This window comes from Equus quagga, chromosome 6 (assembly GCF_021613505.1).
Source record: "Equus quagga isolate Etosha38 chromosome 6, UCLA_HA_Equagga_1.0, whole genome shotgun sequence".
Taxonomy (NCBI): domain Eukaryota; kingdom Metazoa; phylum Chordata; class Mammalia; order Perissodactyla; family Equidae; genus Equus; species Equus quagga.
This window is the reverse complement of record NC_060272.1, coordinates 119,670,850-119,687,577: the sequence shown is the minus strand read 5'-3', so window position 1 is coordinate 119,687,577 and position 16,728 is coordinate 119,670,850. Positions and strand designations below refer to the sequence as shown.

The window sequence follows — 16,728 nt, the reverse complement described above, 5'->3', positions numbered from 1 at the left end:
CAGTATTTTCTTACGTTTTAATTTTGCCAATCTAGACAACAGCCAGCTGATTGCCCTTGGCTGGCTTGCTCCCTACCTTGCTGAATCATGGTCCTCGATGCATGACACATCAAAACCGCTTAAATACGCGCTCACAATGAGAGAGGAGGAGGGGAAATGCCTTGCAAATTTCTTAGATTCTGAAAGCTGAAATTCTTTTTTCTTTTTATTGTGTCCTACATTTTCATGTGGTGTGAGAGAGTTTTTTATGTATTGCAACCTTTATTTCATTTCAACTCCAAAATTTCTCTCTGTCTTTATGGAAATCAGAATTGTCCTTGCTTTGGTTAAGAATTGCCCAGTGGCCAAACAGATTTATATAAGAAAATCACATTCCTGGGAAAAAGAGGGGGAAAAAACCATATATGTGTATATATATACACACACACACACACACGCATTCATAACATATGGGTAGAGAAAGAGAAAGAGAGAGAATGTGTAAAATGCAGGCTTTTTTCTTCCTTTCTCACTTTACAACTTAAATATCACCTTCCCATTTTAAGCCCTTCCTTTCTCCCTTTGGGAATTCAGTCCTGACTTATTTCTCCCTAGTCTAGTTTTGGTCTTTACCTAAACTCAGTAGAGTTTTTAAAGTCTGCTTTCATACAGCCTCATGGTGGTGATGAAAATGTTTGAGTATTATGTGACTAAGTAAAGGATGAGTACAGAAAGATGATGGAAGTGATTGGGATTTTAGATTTCTCAAAAAATAACATAAAACTCATAAAGATATCTCTCTAGGATGAAATTTGGATCTCTGAGGGTGGTGAAAAAGCATCGTTATCAGGACAGCGATTTGTTTTGGCTTGTTGTTGTTTAAATTTACAGCTATGATTTTAGAGCCCCTTAGGGAAACTTCATAATAAACTTTGGTCAAAAATGTTAGCTCTGGTAGGGATTTCCAAGATTATCCAAGCAGATGGTGCCTAGAATCCAGATGATGTCTTTCTTCCTAAAATATTACCGTTAGTTAGCAAATGTTTACGTTCTTATCAGTGGTGAGGTTTAACAGAGGTTCGTGAACCTCAAACCTTCCGATTGTTCAAAGAGCATAAGTATCTTTTCTACATGATTAAGGTGGCATAACCAGCTTCACCATTTTGAAAGTTTAAAAACAGCCAAAGACCACGTTTCCTCCGATTGATGAGACTATTCAGTCTCTTGGGACATCAGTGAAACACAAGAAGAGGATTCTGGCACACAAGTAATGGAGGCTTTGGTGGAAAATGGGGGTGTGTCTCTGTCCGACACCACCAGAGCCCAGGGGCAGTGCTGGGGAGAGAGGCCAGGCCTAATAGTCTAGTAGAAAGAAAAGGAAGACCCAAAGATTCTCCATCAGACTGAATTTTTCAAAACCCAAGCCAAGTGAGATCTATGATTGCCCTAGAAAAGAAACCTGTTAGTAACAGAGAAAACCCAATACACACTTTTAAAAAAAAGACAAAGATTCAAATATTTTACCTACCAGACCTTAGCATATGGGTTACATTTCTGGGGGAGCTAACATTTTTTTTCTTTCAATCTATATATTTTTGTTTTTTTAAAGATTGTCACCTGCACTAACATCTGTTGTCAATCTTTTTTTTTAATCTTCTCCCCAAAGCCCCCCAGTACATAGTTGTATATTCTAGTTGTGAGTGCCTCTGGTTGTGCTATGTGAGACACTGCCTCAGCATGGCCTGATGAGCGGTGCCATGTCCACACCCAGGATCACCCTTGGCCACCGTTGGCCACCGAAGCAGAGCGTGCAAAATTAACCACTCAGCCATCGGGCCAGCCCCTATACATATATTTTGTAAGGAAAAGCTGAAGTCCAGTTCCTACATCTGATGACCTGGGCAATATTTACCAACTGCTTAAGATGTACTCAAAGGCCTTTTGAACACATTTAAAAATGAAATAGATAAATAGCAGACTCTTGAGTTTCTGCCTAAATTTGAGTACTGATAAAGAATTATATATTCACTGAGAATCTTACTGTTAATAACACCATTTGTCATTGTGCTTTCTGAAGGAGTTTGAGGAATATCTATTAATCATTTACATAAGATACATTAGGGGCTGACTATTAATAAAATGGAAAAAACTCCATTACCACACTGGAAAAGAAAATACTGACATTAATATTACTGTTCCTATGAGTAATTCTAATCTACATGATAACAAAACGATGAGAATATTTTTGAATTATTTTTTATGATTCTCCAATAGCTTTTATGTTGACAGATCTTTTATGATTTGTATCACCAGAATTTACAAAGCCCATGAAAACTATACAAAAAACAATTTACAATAGCAATACAGAAATAAATCCATCTTGTCCTTAGGTTGCACCTTGGAATTATTTGGGCAAAATGCAAAGTGAAAGAAAGCAATTGCATTTCACCAGAATCTCCAAGTGCCATTTTACATTATAATAAAATGGTTTCTTGGCTTCTTGGAAAAGTTAGGTCCAGACAGCTTCATCATTCACAGAAAAATATTTCAAAAACCTTGGTTTCAATTCCAAGTCATGTCAGAGCAGATTAAGTTTTTCAGGTTGCCATTATGAGTGAAACCTCATCATTTTGTGTTTAATATGCTAAATTCTTGGTGCTAGGTTTTTTTTCCATCTCTGTGTAAAAGAAACTGTATAATAGTATTATAAGGAGAGTGAATATTTCCTACCACTAGACAGGAAGAGACTTGTCACTTTTTAAAAAATCTGTTTGCTACTTAAATGTTAGCTCTGTTGATTCAGGATGTCCACACAGAAGGCAATACAAATGTACAGATGTCTCAGATGGTGTTCCCTTTCAAAAAGAGATGCTTTTTCACATACCTCTTTTTGACTTCTCTCTTGAAAAGAGAAAACATAGAAGACAAGAACAGTTAGGAAAGTAGAGGTCCAAGGTGGCAGTGTAAGAAGACCCTGAACTCACTTTCTCCCATAGACACACCTAATCTTCACCTATAGAACAATTCCTTCTGAAGAAGAACTGAGGGCTCATCAAACAGCTCCTGCACAACAAACAACAGAGGGACCACATAGGGACAAGTAGGAGAGACAGAGACACAGTATGGATGGGAACCCCGCCCTTGACGTAGCCACCTGCATCAGGGAGCGATATCACTGGGGCATATCACTTATCTGAAGAAATGATGGCTGAAAACTGCCCTAACTTGGGAAGGGAAACAGACATCCAGGAAACACAGAGAATCTCAAACAGGATTAACCCAAAGAGACCCGCACCAAGATATATTATAATTAAAACAGCAAAGAGAGAATCTTAAAAGCAGCCAGAGAAAAACAACAAGCCATATGCAAGGGAACCCACTATAAGACTATCAGCTGATTTTTTAGTAGAAACATTGTAGGGTAGAATGGAGTAGCAGCATATATTTAAAGTGCTGAAAAGGAAAACACTGATAACCAAGAATATTCTACCCAGCAAGGATATCATTCAGAAATGAAGGACAGATAAAGAGTTACCCAGACAAGCAAAAACTAAAGGAGTTCATCTTCACTAAACTGGCCTTACAAGATATGTTAAAGGGTCTTCTTGAAGCAGAAAAGAAAAAGCCATAACTAGAAATAAGAAAATATGTGAAAGACAAAAATCTCACTGGTAAAGGCAAATATTTAATAAAGGCAGTGGATCAGCCACTTAAAAAACTAGAATAGGGGCCAGCCCCATGGCGTAGTGGTTGAAATTCAGCACACTCTGCTTCGGCAGCCCAGGTTCACAGGTTCAGATCTCAGTTGTAGATCTACACCACTCATCAAGCCATGCTGTGGAGGCATCCCACATACAAAATAGAGGAAGACTGGCAGAGATGTTAGCTCAGGGTGAATCTTCCTCAGGAAAAAAACAAAAGCTAGAATAAAGGTTAAAATACAAAAGTAGCAAAATCAACTATAACTAGTTAAGGGATACACAGAATTTAAAAAATGTAAAATATGATGTCAAAAACAAAACATGGTGGGGAGTAAAATTGTAGTGCTTTTAGAATGCATTTGAACTTAATTGATTATCACCTTAAAATAGACTGCTAGATATATAGGTCAATATATATGAACCTCATGGTAATGACAAACCAAAAACCTTCAATAGATACATAAAAAATAAAGAGAAAGCAACCCAAACATAACACTAAAGAAAATCATCAAACCACAAGGGAAAAGACTAAGAGAAAAAGAAAGGAACAGAGAAGAACTACAAAAACAACCAGAAAACAATTAACAAAATGGCAATAAGTACATACCTGTCATTAATTACTCTAAATGTAAATGGACTAAATGCTCCAATCAAAAGACATAGGGTGGATGAATGGATAAAAATACAAGACCTATCTATATGCTGCCTACAAAAGAGTCACCACAGATCTAAAGACAGACATTGTCTGAAAGTGAAAGGAAGGAAAAAGATACTCCATGCAAATGGAAATAAAAAGAAGACTGGGGTAGCAATACTCATATCAGACAAAATAGACTTTAAAACAAAGACTGTAACTAAAGAGATAGAAGGGCATTACGTAATGCTAAAGAGGTCAATCCAAGAAAAGGATATAACATTCATAAATATTTATGTACCCAACATAAGAGCACCTAAACATATAAGGCAAATATTAACAGACATAAAGGAAAAAATTGACAGTAGTATAATAACTGTAGGGGACTTTAATACTCCGCTTACATCAATGGATAGATCACCCAGACAGAAAGTCAATAAGGAAATATTGGCCTTAAGTGACATATTAGACCAGATGGACTTAATAGATATATATAGAACATTCTATCCAAAACCTCAGAATACCTATTCTTTTCAAGTGCACTTGGAACATTCCCCAGGATAGGCCACAAAATAAGTCTCAGTAAGTTTAGGAAGATTGAAATCATGTCAAGCGTCTTTTCTAACCACAATGATATGAAACTAGAAATCAATTATAAGAAGAAAACTGGAAGAAACACAAACACATGAAGACGAAACAACATGTATTAAACAACCAGTGGGTCAAAGGAAATCAAATAGGAAATCAAAAAACACCTTGAGACAAATGAAAATGGAAACACAACTTTCCAAAATCTATGAGATGAAGCAAAAGCAATTCTAAGAGGGAATTTCATAGCAATACAGACCTCCATCAAGAAACAAGAAACATTGCAAACACAGGCATACCTCAGTGATATTGGAGGTTCGGTTCCAGATCACTACAATAAAGTGAATGTTGCAATAAAGTGAGTCGCACAAATTTTTTAGTTTCCCAGTGCATATAAAAGCTTCATTTACACTATACTGTAGTCTATTAAGTGTGGAGTAGCATTATGTCTAAAAAAACAATGTACAGACCTTGATTAAAAAATACTTTATTGCTAAAAAATGCTAACCATTATCTGAGCCTTCAGTAAGTTGTAATCTTTTCACTGATGAAGGGTCTTTTAAAAAATGCAGTATCTGTGAAGCGCAAAAAGCAATGTACAATAAAATGGGGTATGCTTGTAAACAATCTAACCTTACACCTAAAGGAACTAGAAAAAGAACAAACAAAGCCCAAAGTTAGTAGAAGGAAGGAAATAATAAAGATCAGAGCAGAAATAAATGAACTAGAGACTAAAAAAAACAGTAGAAAATATCAATGAAACTAACAGATGGTTCTTTGAAAAGATAAACAAAATTGACAAACCTTTAGCCAGACTCATCAAGGAAAAAAGAGAGGGCTCAAATAAATAAAATCAGAAATGAAAGAGGAGAAGTTATGGGGGCCAACCCGTGGCCTAGTGGTTAAGTTCAGCATGCTCCACTTTAGCAGCCTGGGTCAGTTTCTTGGCACAGACCTCACCACTTGTCAGTGGCCATACTGTGGCAGCAGTGACCCACATACAAAATAGAGGAAGATTGGCACAGGTATTAACTCAGGGCAAATCTTCCTCAAGCAAAAAGATGAGAAGTTATAGCTGACACCACAGAAATACAAAGGATCATAAGATGATACTATGAAAATTATATGCCAACAAATTGGAAAACAGAAGAAATGGATAAATTCCTAGAAACGCACAACCTTCCAAGACTGAAGGGGCCCACTCTTAATGACCTCATTTAGCCTTACCTACTTCCTCAGAGGCCCCATCTCCAAACACGGCCACACTGTGGGTTAGGGCTCCAACATATAAATTTTGGAGGGGCACAAACATTCTGTCTGTAACTGTCAGTAAGAACTCATCTTAGAGTTGAGTAACTGAATTTTTCCAAATGTGGCTCTCTAGTTTTCCATCCTTGGAACTAACAGTTTTTCTTCTTCCAGACTCTCCTGTTTTCATTCCCTTTTCAAAGAGACAAGGCAAGTGGCAAATGAAGTTTTCCTTAGCCTTAGAGCCCTTAGCTGACCCATCCCAGAACTCTGAGTTTGCTTTCAAAACGAATCACAACACACCTTGTTTGTCAAGTCCTGAACTATAGTTCTGGGGTCCCAAAAATTCATTTTCCCTTGGATCACTTAGAGATTTTGAGTACAGGTCTTTGGGTCTGTGAGACCAAAATGATCTGCAACCCAGTAGTGAATATTTTTATGGGTTGGTCTTTTCCATATTCCAATTTCAAGCATGGTGTTCTATTTCTGTAATAGGCATAATGAACACTGATATGTTGACCCCACTAATTGGCCAGTTGAGGAAAAAATAGAGATAACCACTTACTGTCCCTGAGCCACCTGGTATTTATGGGTGGGAGTTTATAATAAATTTCCATTGCTTAAGTCACCCAATCTGTGGTGTCTTAAAATGTTTTTGTGTTCATTTGTTTGTTTTTTCAGGAAGCTCAGCCCTGAGCTAACATCTGCCAAGCCTCCTCTTTTTGCTGAGGAAGACTGGCCCTGTGCTAACATCCATGCCCATCTTCCTCTACTTTATATGTGGGATGCCCCCTCAGGATGGCTTGATGAGCAGTGCCATGTCCACACCCGGGATCCCAACCGGTGAACCCCCGGCCGCCAAAGTGGAATGTGCGCACTTAACCGCTGCGCCACCGGGCCGGCCCCCAATCTGTGGTGTTTTGTTATGGCAGCCCAAGCAGACTCATACATTGACTGTATGGATATTTATCTTTTTTAAAATATCTAATTTTTAATAGATTTCCTTTATGATTTAAGTTTACCAAATGGAGAGCACTCTGGAATGTTTCTTGGGAGGTGCCTTCTACTTGCCAAATAGTTGTTGATTTCAGAGCCTTTCACTGTATTAAAGTGTGACTGTGCATTTTTGGTAATTTTACCTTTGAGAGTTCCAACTCTGCTATTGTTTTTAACTCTGCAAGAAACACAGAATCAAGGTGTCACAATATTATGAGTCTTGCCATCTGCTTGGAAGCTTTGTATTCTGATAGAAAGTCTACTTATAGCCTACTTACTGGGATAAAATAGCATTTTCTCCTTAGGGCTGTGGAATTTTCCCCTTTGTCTTATTTACAAAGGCCTTCTATTTATTCGTTTAACCTAAGAGGGAAATAAATTAGATTGTTGACATCACTTCAGTCAGTGAAGGCTCAATAAATATTGGTGGATAGATAGAGGAACAAAATTATTGCAGTTTCCACTTTCACATCCAATAATTGAATATAGAATTTTATTGCTGGAAGTATCACAATTCACTTAGTCAAATTTCTTTCCCCTGGATGTCTTTGAAGAAATTATTTTCTTGAACATTTATTAAAAATAATAACCAACATTTATTGAGTGTTTACTATGTGTCAAACAGCGTTCTAAGGGCCTTTCATGGGTTATCTCAATTAATTTTGTAACAGCAATAATGTTGAAAAAGAACATTCTGGAGCGAGAGTGGATTCTTTCTCTATTAATCCCCTCTCCAACAGTCCCTTCATTGGGTAAGGCACTTTCAAGAGTTCTTCACTTCCTCGGAGCCTCCCACACATACACCGTACAAGCACACAGACCTTTTCACTAGTTCCCAAGGAAACCTAATTGGAAAAGTAAAACATGCCACTTTTGTCAAAGAGAGTATTTTTTTTAATGCTTCAATAATGAAAGAGGACAGAGGTAGGAGGAGAAGCAGATAGTCCCTGTTTAAAGACCATGCTGTTTTGTTGTGCATATTCTTCCCCTGAGGTTCTATTGGCCTTTGAACACTGAATGCTAGAGTCTGGAAATAACCCACCTCGTATTGCAGTTCTTGCTAAAGTTAGACTCAGGGAAGTTTATTGTTGTGAAGGCCTTAATCCATCTTCAACAATGCCCCCTAGATAGTCATTTTAGAAGTGCCAGTGCAGACTATCGACAGTTATGGGAATCAGGGGTGACATCAAGCAATGAAATGCACATAAAAACTCAAGACTTCATTTTGGCCATTGGTGTACTTAGTTGTCACCTCCTCCTACGTCAAGCCTGGGCTAAATTTCTGTACTTTTTTTTAGACAGAGATGCTAAAGGACAAGCCTTTCTTCCTCACCTATATTCAAAGTCCTGACATTCATTGATGTCTTATCAGCACCCACATTTCATTTCTAAATTTGTGCCTGGGACCTTGGAGATATCAGCCAAGGAGGCAGAGGAGGAAGAGGGCATTGCAGTGGCCCCTCCTATGTATACAACCACAAATCTGCACTTCGTTTCCTCTTCAAAGCTGCCCTGGATGTTATAACAAAAATACCATAGACTGTGTGGTTTAAAAACCATGGAAATTTATTTCTCACAATTTTGGAGGCTGAGAAGCCAAGATCAAGTGTCTGGTGACAGCCCACTTCCTGGTTCTTAGATGGCCATTTTTTCACTGTGGGCAGAAGGGGCAAGCTAGCTCTCTGGAGTCATTTTTATAAGGACACTAATCCCAATCACGAGGGCTCACCAGCATGACCTCATCACCTCCCAAAGACCCCACTTTTTAGTACTGTCACCTTGGGGGTTAGGATTTCAACATACAAATTTTGGGAGGACACAAATATTCAGCCCATGGCAGACTCAGAAAAAAGTAAAAGAATGCACCTAAAAATCAGATGCTTCTGATCAGCTTTTTCAAGGAATGTGGGCCATCCAAACCACCAGAAATTAGTTCTAGAATTAAGATAATCAAGCAAAAGAACATCAATTACATGCCTAGTGTTTGCTGTAGCTAGAATTTTTGTTTTAGTAGGTCAAATCTATTACAGAACAAAGATGGGGAGCCTGTGTTATTGCACATACTGCACGTTCACACCTATGTTTTAGGAGTGAGGAAGGGAGGCAGTGTGGTATGTGGGAAGAGCCTTGAGCTGGGAGTGACATGAGGGGTCACTCAGGCCCATCCTGGCACTATGACCTTCCTTAAGCAAATCATTTCATCTTAGGGCCCTCAAATGAGGGGTCTTAATGAATTAGGCCCCTTCCAGCTCTGAAATTCTGAGGCTCCTTCTCTTAGAGCCTAGAGCTCCTATTCTCAACTATTGCCCATGTCTAAGATGGCAGCTTATCTTTCGTGATCTGTCACTATTCTTATGACGAAATGAATGACAAGTTCTTGGACAAGAAGATAGTCCCACATTATAACATTCCGGGGCACAAAGAAGCTCTGCCTCACAATGACGTGGTTTTTAATGACTACTGGGGCCTAAAGGCGCAGCAGGACCAGAGGCCTTACAGATCGCATGTAGTATGTGCTCTTTTGCTATTCCAGCATTTCCATTGACTTGCCTAAAGTCACACAGCTAGTCACAGGGATGAGATCAAGGGCAGAAGGCAAGAGGATTAACATTTATTGATCCCCTGGTCTCTACCAGACACTGGGCATCCTACAATGGCCTGAGAGTCACTATGCCCAGTCTATAGATGAATACCTCCCACATAGTCTAGATATTGCACATGTTTTATTAGCGCCTTTTTAAAAACTTTGTTGTGTGATCTTTTTAATATTTTTGATGCACCCACCCAACCTCACTTCTTAGGCTCAGTTTTTATGGATCTCTCTTCCCACCGTCAGACCCTCCAGGCCCTGTTGGTGGTTCCAAACACGCACCACACTCCTTGAGCTGTGCCTCATTTGGTCATTCATGTGGGCATCTATGTGGCTGAATGAGGTGAAGATATAAACTGATTTTTTTCCTGCAGATATAAATTATAGAGACAGTGGCAACAACAAATATGTTAAGGACCATTCTCTTTAAATAGAAGTTCAAATCACTTAAAGTCTTCACCTTCACCCAACTTGACCATGGCCCGGCATTTTAGAGTGAATGAACTATATTTTCACATGGATCTTTAAGCACTGGCCTTTTATTTTATCCAGCATCATGCCATACTGAAGGGCTCTCCAGTGGGAGAGGTGGCACTCCTCAGTTCTGAAGTGCGTGGTCCTTTTGTAGGAGAGAGAGAAGTAAGAACTTCACCTCCAGCCTAAACCCCCGCTGAGCTGAGATCTAGGCAGATCCAGGCGATCCTCTGGGATTGCTCCTTGTGAGCTGGAGATGAGATGTTATTACCGATCAATAAAACTGGACTTGAAGATGGCCTATTTTCAGATTTCTCCTGGGGTTTTTTAATTCTCTGATAGAAGAGATTGCGTTAAAGTGGGCTCGCCTTCGTACTGAAATCTTGCACAATGCCCTTCACAGACAAGAATAAGAAATTGAATTGCTTCCAAGAAATATTTTTCTGGCTGTAAAAGCAATCTCTGGACTGGCGAATCCAGCTCAGGCCCCTCCACTGAAGACCTGATGCTTATTCTGGGACAAACCATCCATAGCAAGCACAGGTGGAAACAATATAGGATGCACAATGTAAAGAAGCTGAACAAATTCCCATGAGACTAGGCCACAGACGGACAGGCTGCTGCCATTCCTCCCATCCACTAAATAAATAAGAATAAATTGATTGCTCCAGAGACCTCCCAATTGATACTAACCGATCCCTGGACCTGTTCTCTTCTATCTGTAGGAGTTCTGATGGCCAGACTTCCAGATCGAACCTTCAGTATTGACAAATGGATCCTAGAAGGTGGTTGTCCATTCGTCACAAGTTGTCACTTAGAATAACATTTCTCTCCCTCTCTCCTCTCTGTCTTTCTCTCCCTCTGATAAAGTTATCCCAAAAATTCTGTCAGAACACTGAGGAGTTTTATATTTAGGTCTGCCCCACCTTGTTTCACAAAGATTCAGGGCTGCTGACAAAAATACATCTGATGAAAAAGGATAAAATGAATAGTTTTGAGAAAAGTCAGCAAAGGATGGAAAGGAGTAAGATTGGAGTAAGGCGAGCACAGATTTCAGCACTGCGATTGCTGGATGGAGGTTATAGATTTGGCTCTGAACTCCCCAGTGCAAAGCAAAGAAAAAAATAGTATCATTTACCTGATTCACAGTATTTCTAAGATTTCTCTAAGTTTCTCAGAAGAAGCATGACTTTTCCTAGTGCTGAGATGTGAAAGATTTTTCTCCCTTGATTCCTCATAAAGAGGACACTGGATCAGTCAGGACAAGGTTTCACTGCGAGCAACCAAAAACCCAAAACAACAGTGGCTTGAGTATGATAGAATTTTATGTCTCTCTCAAGTCGGCGTGGGCAGTCCAGGGCTGGAATGACTCTTGATGGGTGTCAGAACTCAGATCCCTTTGTATCGTTCCTCCACCATGTGGTCCAAGATAGCTGTTCAAGCTCTGGCCAGAATGTCCACATTCCAGCCAGCAGGAAGGAGGAAGGAGTGATGAAGGAAATACCCCCACCCTTAAAGATACATCCCAGAAGTTGCAGAGGATACTTCCAATTACAACCCAGTGGCCAGAACTTAACCACATGGCCCCAGCTCTCTTCAAGGGAGGCTGAAAATGGAGTCCTTAGTCCAGGCCTAGGTAGAAATGGGTTTTCTATCATTAAAGCAGAAGGCGGGTATATTGGTTTGCTAGGGCTGCTCTAACAAAATACCACAGACTGGGGGGCTTAAACAACAGAAATTTGTTTCCTCGTGGTTCTGGAGACTGGAAGTCCAAGATCAAGGTGTGGGCACGGGTGTTTTTCTCTGAGGCCTCTCTCCGTGGCTTGCAGATGGCTGCCGTCTCGCTGTGTCCTCACACGGCCTTCCTCTCTGCACATACATCCCTGGCATCTCTCTGTGAGTCCTAACCTCCTCTTCTTATAAGGACACCAGTCATGTTGAGTTAGGGCCCTGTCTCCAAATACAATCACATTCTGAGGTCCTGGGGGTTGGGGCTTCAACATATGGATTTAGAGAGGATGCAGTTCAATCCATAACAGGCAGAATCGATACTGGAGAACGAGAAGCTCTTGTCACATATGCTGCCAGCATCCCTGTAACTGGATAAATAATAAATTCTTTGGAGCTGTTTGTTCTGCCCCCTCTTTTAAATCCACGTCTCCTTGGAACCAAGAGTTTTAGAACCTGGTGCAGCGCTTTCCACCTGAGGGCGTGCAGTGAATGCCTTCAGGTGATGGTGGTCACGACCCAAGGACTCACGGCTCGAGCGGAGAGTGGAAGCCAGGATTCCTGATTCTCCACCGTCGACTCTTCCCACCACGCTGGGCTGACTCCCTCAAAGTCTAACAACCAGCACATCACTATGTGGGAACTTAGAGTCGTGTGTTTTAGTCCCAGATTTTCCATATCGGAGATTACAAAGCCCTAAAACGGTCATTGCCAGCCCCAGTTTTGCATAATTCTAGGATTTCTTCAGAGATCCCACAGGTATCAATCTATTTTAAACCCTTGTATCAAAAGTCGTTTGAGTTTTTTCTGGGTCATTCTGCATTGTTTTGTTTTCTGTGGACACTCCACGGCAGTTTTAGGAAGTAAGGATAGCTGTTGGAAGGTCAAAGCCAGGATGCCACAACACCAGGAAAAGTTGGAACATCAGGGCCCTAACTTCAGCAGCCTCTCCTCAGAGCTGAGAGTAATGACCGTGCCAGCAGCCCCAGCTGGGGCAAAGGCACCACAGGCCCCAGACTTGGAACTGTATTTTTTCCCCCACTTTTCTAAGCAGCTTGCAAGCTGTCGCCCGTTGAACCAGAGTGAGATTGCACTTGGCAAGAAGACAAGGAGGACTGCCCCTAAAATATGCTGACAGCCTTGCTCCCAGGACGCCTCTTGAATCCACCCAGGGTGCTAGGCTCCCGTGCTTCTCTATAGCAGGACTCATCGCCGAGAGTCTATGAAGTCCCTGTGGAGAGCACTGTTTGTACAGCCTGGGACACAGTTTCTTCTCCTTGTCCATTTCTGCCCTAGCAACAGCCACCTCAAATGCAGCTTTTGGAAGCCGTACAATAGAGCTAATTGTTTGCATTGGATGGTAGTGTGTTTAGAGCTTATGCATCTAAACAGACAATTATTTTCTGCTCTTTGCTAGTGGCACTGCCTGCCTGGTGACTTCGGCAGATGGAAAAAGGAGCTAATCCGTAGGTCATAAGCAGAAGGGTTATTGATGAAATGTCACCATCTGTTGGTATCATTAAAATGATATGAGTCGTAAAGAGTTGCTTTTGTTTTTTCTCAGAAAAAGGTTAGCTTAGAGTTTAGAGAGGAGTTGCTGGCCTGCAGACGGCATTGGGGGACCAGTCTAGGGAGGGGAATGTCAACTCTGGAACCGGGGGAGCCTTGATGGGCTCATCAGGTCAGCTTGATGCTCTTCAAGGACGTGCTGGAGTCCTCTGCCTGAATAAAACCACCTGCTCACATGAGACTGCGTACGGATTAGGAGCAATGCAGAGTCTCAACTCGCTCATGGTCTTCCCTGTTTCTGAGGCATCTACCCGGTGGGGAGAGGAAAGTGATTCATTTGGGTTAAACAAGAAAGATCATATCTGGGAGGGAACAGTTAAAATGCATCTGTCTCCTTAATCCTCATTGGGCCCATTACACAGAGATTATTCATGTACTCAGCTGACACCCTGGGAGACTGGCGAGCCCACTGGGGAGTGACACTCTCTACATCTGCTCCATCTCCCGGGAGGAGATGGAGGTGGCTCAGAAGAGGAACCAGGGTCAGCATGCCCAAGCGTCCATCAGGGACAAGAGCCCTCAGGATGGAGTAAAGAAAGCAGTGGATGGGCACTCACAGATTGTATAGCAAAGGAAACATCTTATGGTTTTGTGGACTTTCTCTATTGACTTCCTGTTTCCAATTTCATTTTCCATTTCTGCTCTAATTTTTATTTTTACTTCTGCTCACTTTGAATTTAATTTGCTCTTTTTTTTCTAGTTTCCTAAGGTGGAAACATAGATTATTGATTTTAGATCTTCTTTTCCGACATATTGCCTAGCAAAAGGAGGGAGAGCATGAGACGTATATTTAATGAGGATCCAGATGACCAAAATAAACTGTGCCAACTTCCTAATTCTGCCTTCCTACCTAATCCTCTTAATTCTCTCATATTTGCTGTTTATACAATCTTTTACCCACTGCCAAGGACATACGCCCAAAGAGAAAGAACCTGTTATTACCAACCTTTTTCAGTGTGGCTCAAGATTTCTTTTTTATTATTATTATTTTTATTTTTATTTAAACTCCTGGAGAGAGAGTGTGGGTGACTGTGAAAACAACTGCAGATCCCTTTGCCAGGACTAGGGTTTAAATAATAAATAAATAAACAACACTGCCACGAGTCGGACCTCGCATGCAGCCCTGCCTCTAGCTTCGTCCTTTCCCCCTGCGCCAGCTGGCCCCAGTCTGCCCCACCTGCCACCTCCGTAGGGAGAGAGGTGCTGGTGGGAGCCAGCGCTGCTGCTGGAAATAGTGCATGATGCTGGAAGCAAGAGCCGCGGGGGCAGGAGCTTTATGAAGCCTGTGCAGGTTATTTATATGGTCTCAAAAGGAAGCATCCTGGAAAAGGTCCTGTGGATATTTTTAGATCTGATGCTTTGGTCCTGCTGCTGCACTTTCGTTTTAAACAAGCATGGAAGGGAGTGTTTGACGCTGTCTGCTGTGCTGTTTTGGAGGCTCAGAGGGCCCCTGTCACAGCTAATGGTCATCCTGATGGGCCCAGATCCGCCTTCTGTGTCTCCTAGCTCTGGGACTTCAGAAGCTGCTGACTTCGGTGGGCAGCAGTTAAAACCCTGGCCGCTTGCTGCCAAGTCAGAGACTCTGAAGTTTACCCCCTGGCTCGGAGGCCCTGTGCAGTTGACACCCACAGGTTCAGTTTTGCTCTGCTTCCAGACTCTGCTTCTCTGAGAATGGGGCATATGTTTGCATAATAAGCCTTTGGCTGGAAGTAAAAGGGTTTAGAATTTAACAAGGTGATTAAGCAGGTTAAAAACACAACCACACAATAATCCATGAGCTTAGCTATTCCAGGGCCAGTGAAGGGAGTTAAGTATTGTTACGGAATTGTTTCTGTGGTTCCTTTCATTTGCCCACTCAAAATCAGTGCTCTAAAAAAAATGTTTTTATTAAAAAAATTTTTTTAATTAAAAAATAATTCTCCCCAAAGAGTCTGAATCCTGTGGTTTTCTCCTCAAGGAGAAGGGAGAGAAGAAGGTGGGCACTGGATCTTGGGCTCTGCAGATATGGTTTCTCATAAAAAGTTCATGGATTGTAGCTGCGGTCCACTCCAGTTGAACGAGCGGTTTATGAAAGTGAGAAGCTAGCCGGTGTTCAGGGAGAGAAGAGAAATTTCTTAAATTCTCATGGCTGGGCAATGTATTGTTGGTTCCTGGACTTCAGACTGTGACAGGTGAGGTTCTCTTACAAACCCAAAAGTTACATGGATGAAGCTGCTGAGATCACCCACGAAAACTCCTAATGTGCCCCGGAGCTTCCCTCCTTGCTTTGCGGCCAGTGGACATTATTGTCCTTTTTGTTTATTTTCTCTCTCTCTCTTCCCATAATAGACCACAGAGACAGGTGAAGATGAGGAGGACCAGCCTCTCAGCCTGACCTGGCCTTCCGACACCCGCAAACAAGTCACATTCCTGATTGTTTTCCCCATCGTGTTTCCTCTCTGGATTACCTTGCCTGACGTCCGCAAACCTGTGAGTCAAGCATTTTTGAAATCGGTTCCTTATTAAAGGCAAAGTATGTAACAGTATGCATAGTTTGCTTCTATTTGTCTTAAAAGGAAAAGAAGGGTGACATATATACATGTGTATGCTTATAAGTGCCTGAAATTTCTCTGGACAGATACACAATAACAGTGATTGTTCAGTCTATCAAATTTACGTAACAAACCACCCCAAAATTTAGAGATGTGAATCAACAATGATTTTATTCTGCTCATGGATTCTGTGGATCCGGAGTTTGAAAAGGGCACGTTGGGTATGGCTTGTTTCTGCTCCACAATGTCTGGGGCCTCAGCCGGGAAGACCTGAATGACTGGGGGTGACTCACATGGCTGGGGGTGCAATTATCTGGAGGCTTCTTCACTGATGTTTCTGGCACCTGGGCAGAGTTCATTGAAAGGCTGGGCTCAGCTGGGATTTTCTACTGGCGAGTCTAAATGTAGCCTCTCCATGTGACTTGGGCTTCCTCACAGCATGGTGGCCTCAGGATAGTCTGGTGTCTTACAGAAGAGATCAGGGCTCCAAGAGTGAGTGTTCCAGCAGCACAAGGCAGAAGCTGCATGGTCTTTGATGACCTAGTCTCAGAAGTCACACGGAATCCCTTCCACTGTACTCTACTGGTTAAAGCAGTCATGGTTCTATCTTGGGTAAAGGGGAGGAGACAAAAAGTTCACCTAGAATATATCAGGGTCATCTAGCATATGGCACTCTGGGTGGGAGGAGTG

The 16,728-nt window shown here is 41.5% G+C and overlaps 1 protein-coding gene across 3 annotated transcripts in view; it reads left to right on the top strand.

Moving 5' to 3' along the window:
- The window catches only part of SLC24A2 (solute carrier family 24 member 2), a 245,396-nt gene that overhangs the window by 201,469 nt on the left and 27,199 nt on the right, over positions 1–16,728 (top strand). For all 3 annotated transcript variants that reach the window (XM_046663745.1, XM_046663746.1, XM_046663744.1), the window contains one exon: positions 15,836–15,976. In XM_046663745.1, the coding sequence (XP_046519701.1) occupies positions 15,836–15,976 (141 nt within the window). The remainder of the gene's footprint in view (positions 1–15,835; positions 15,977–16,728) is intronic.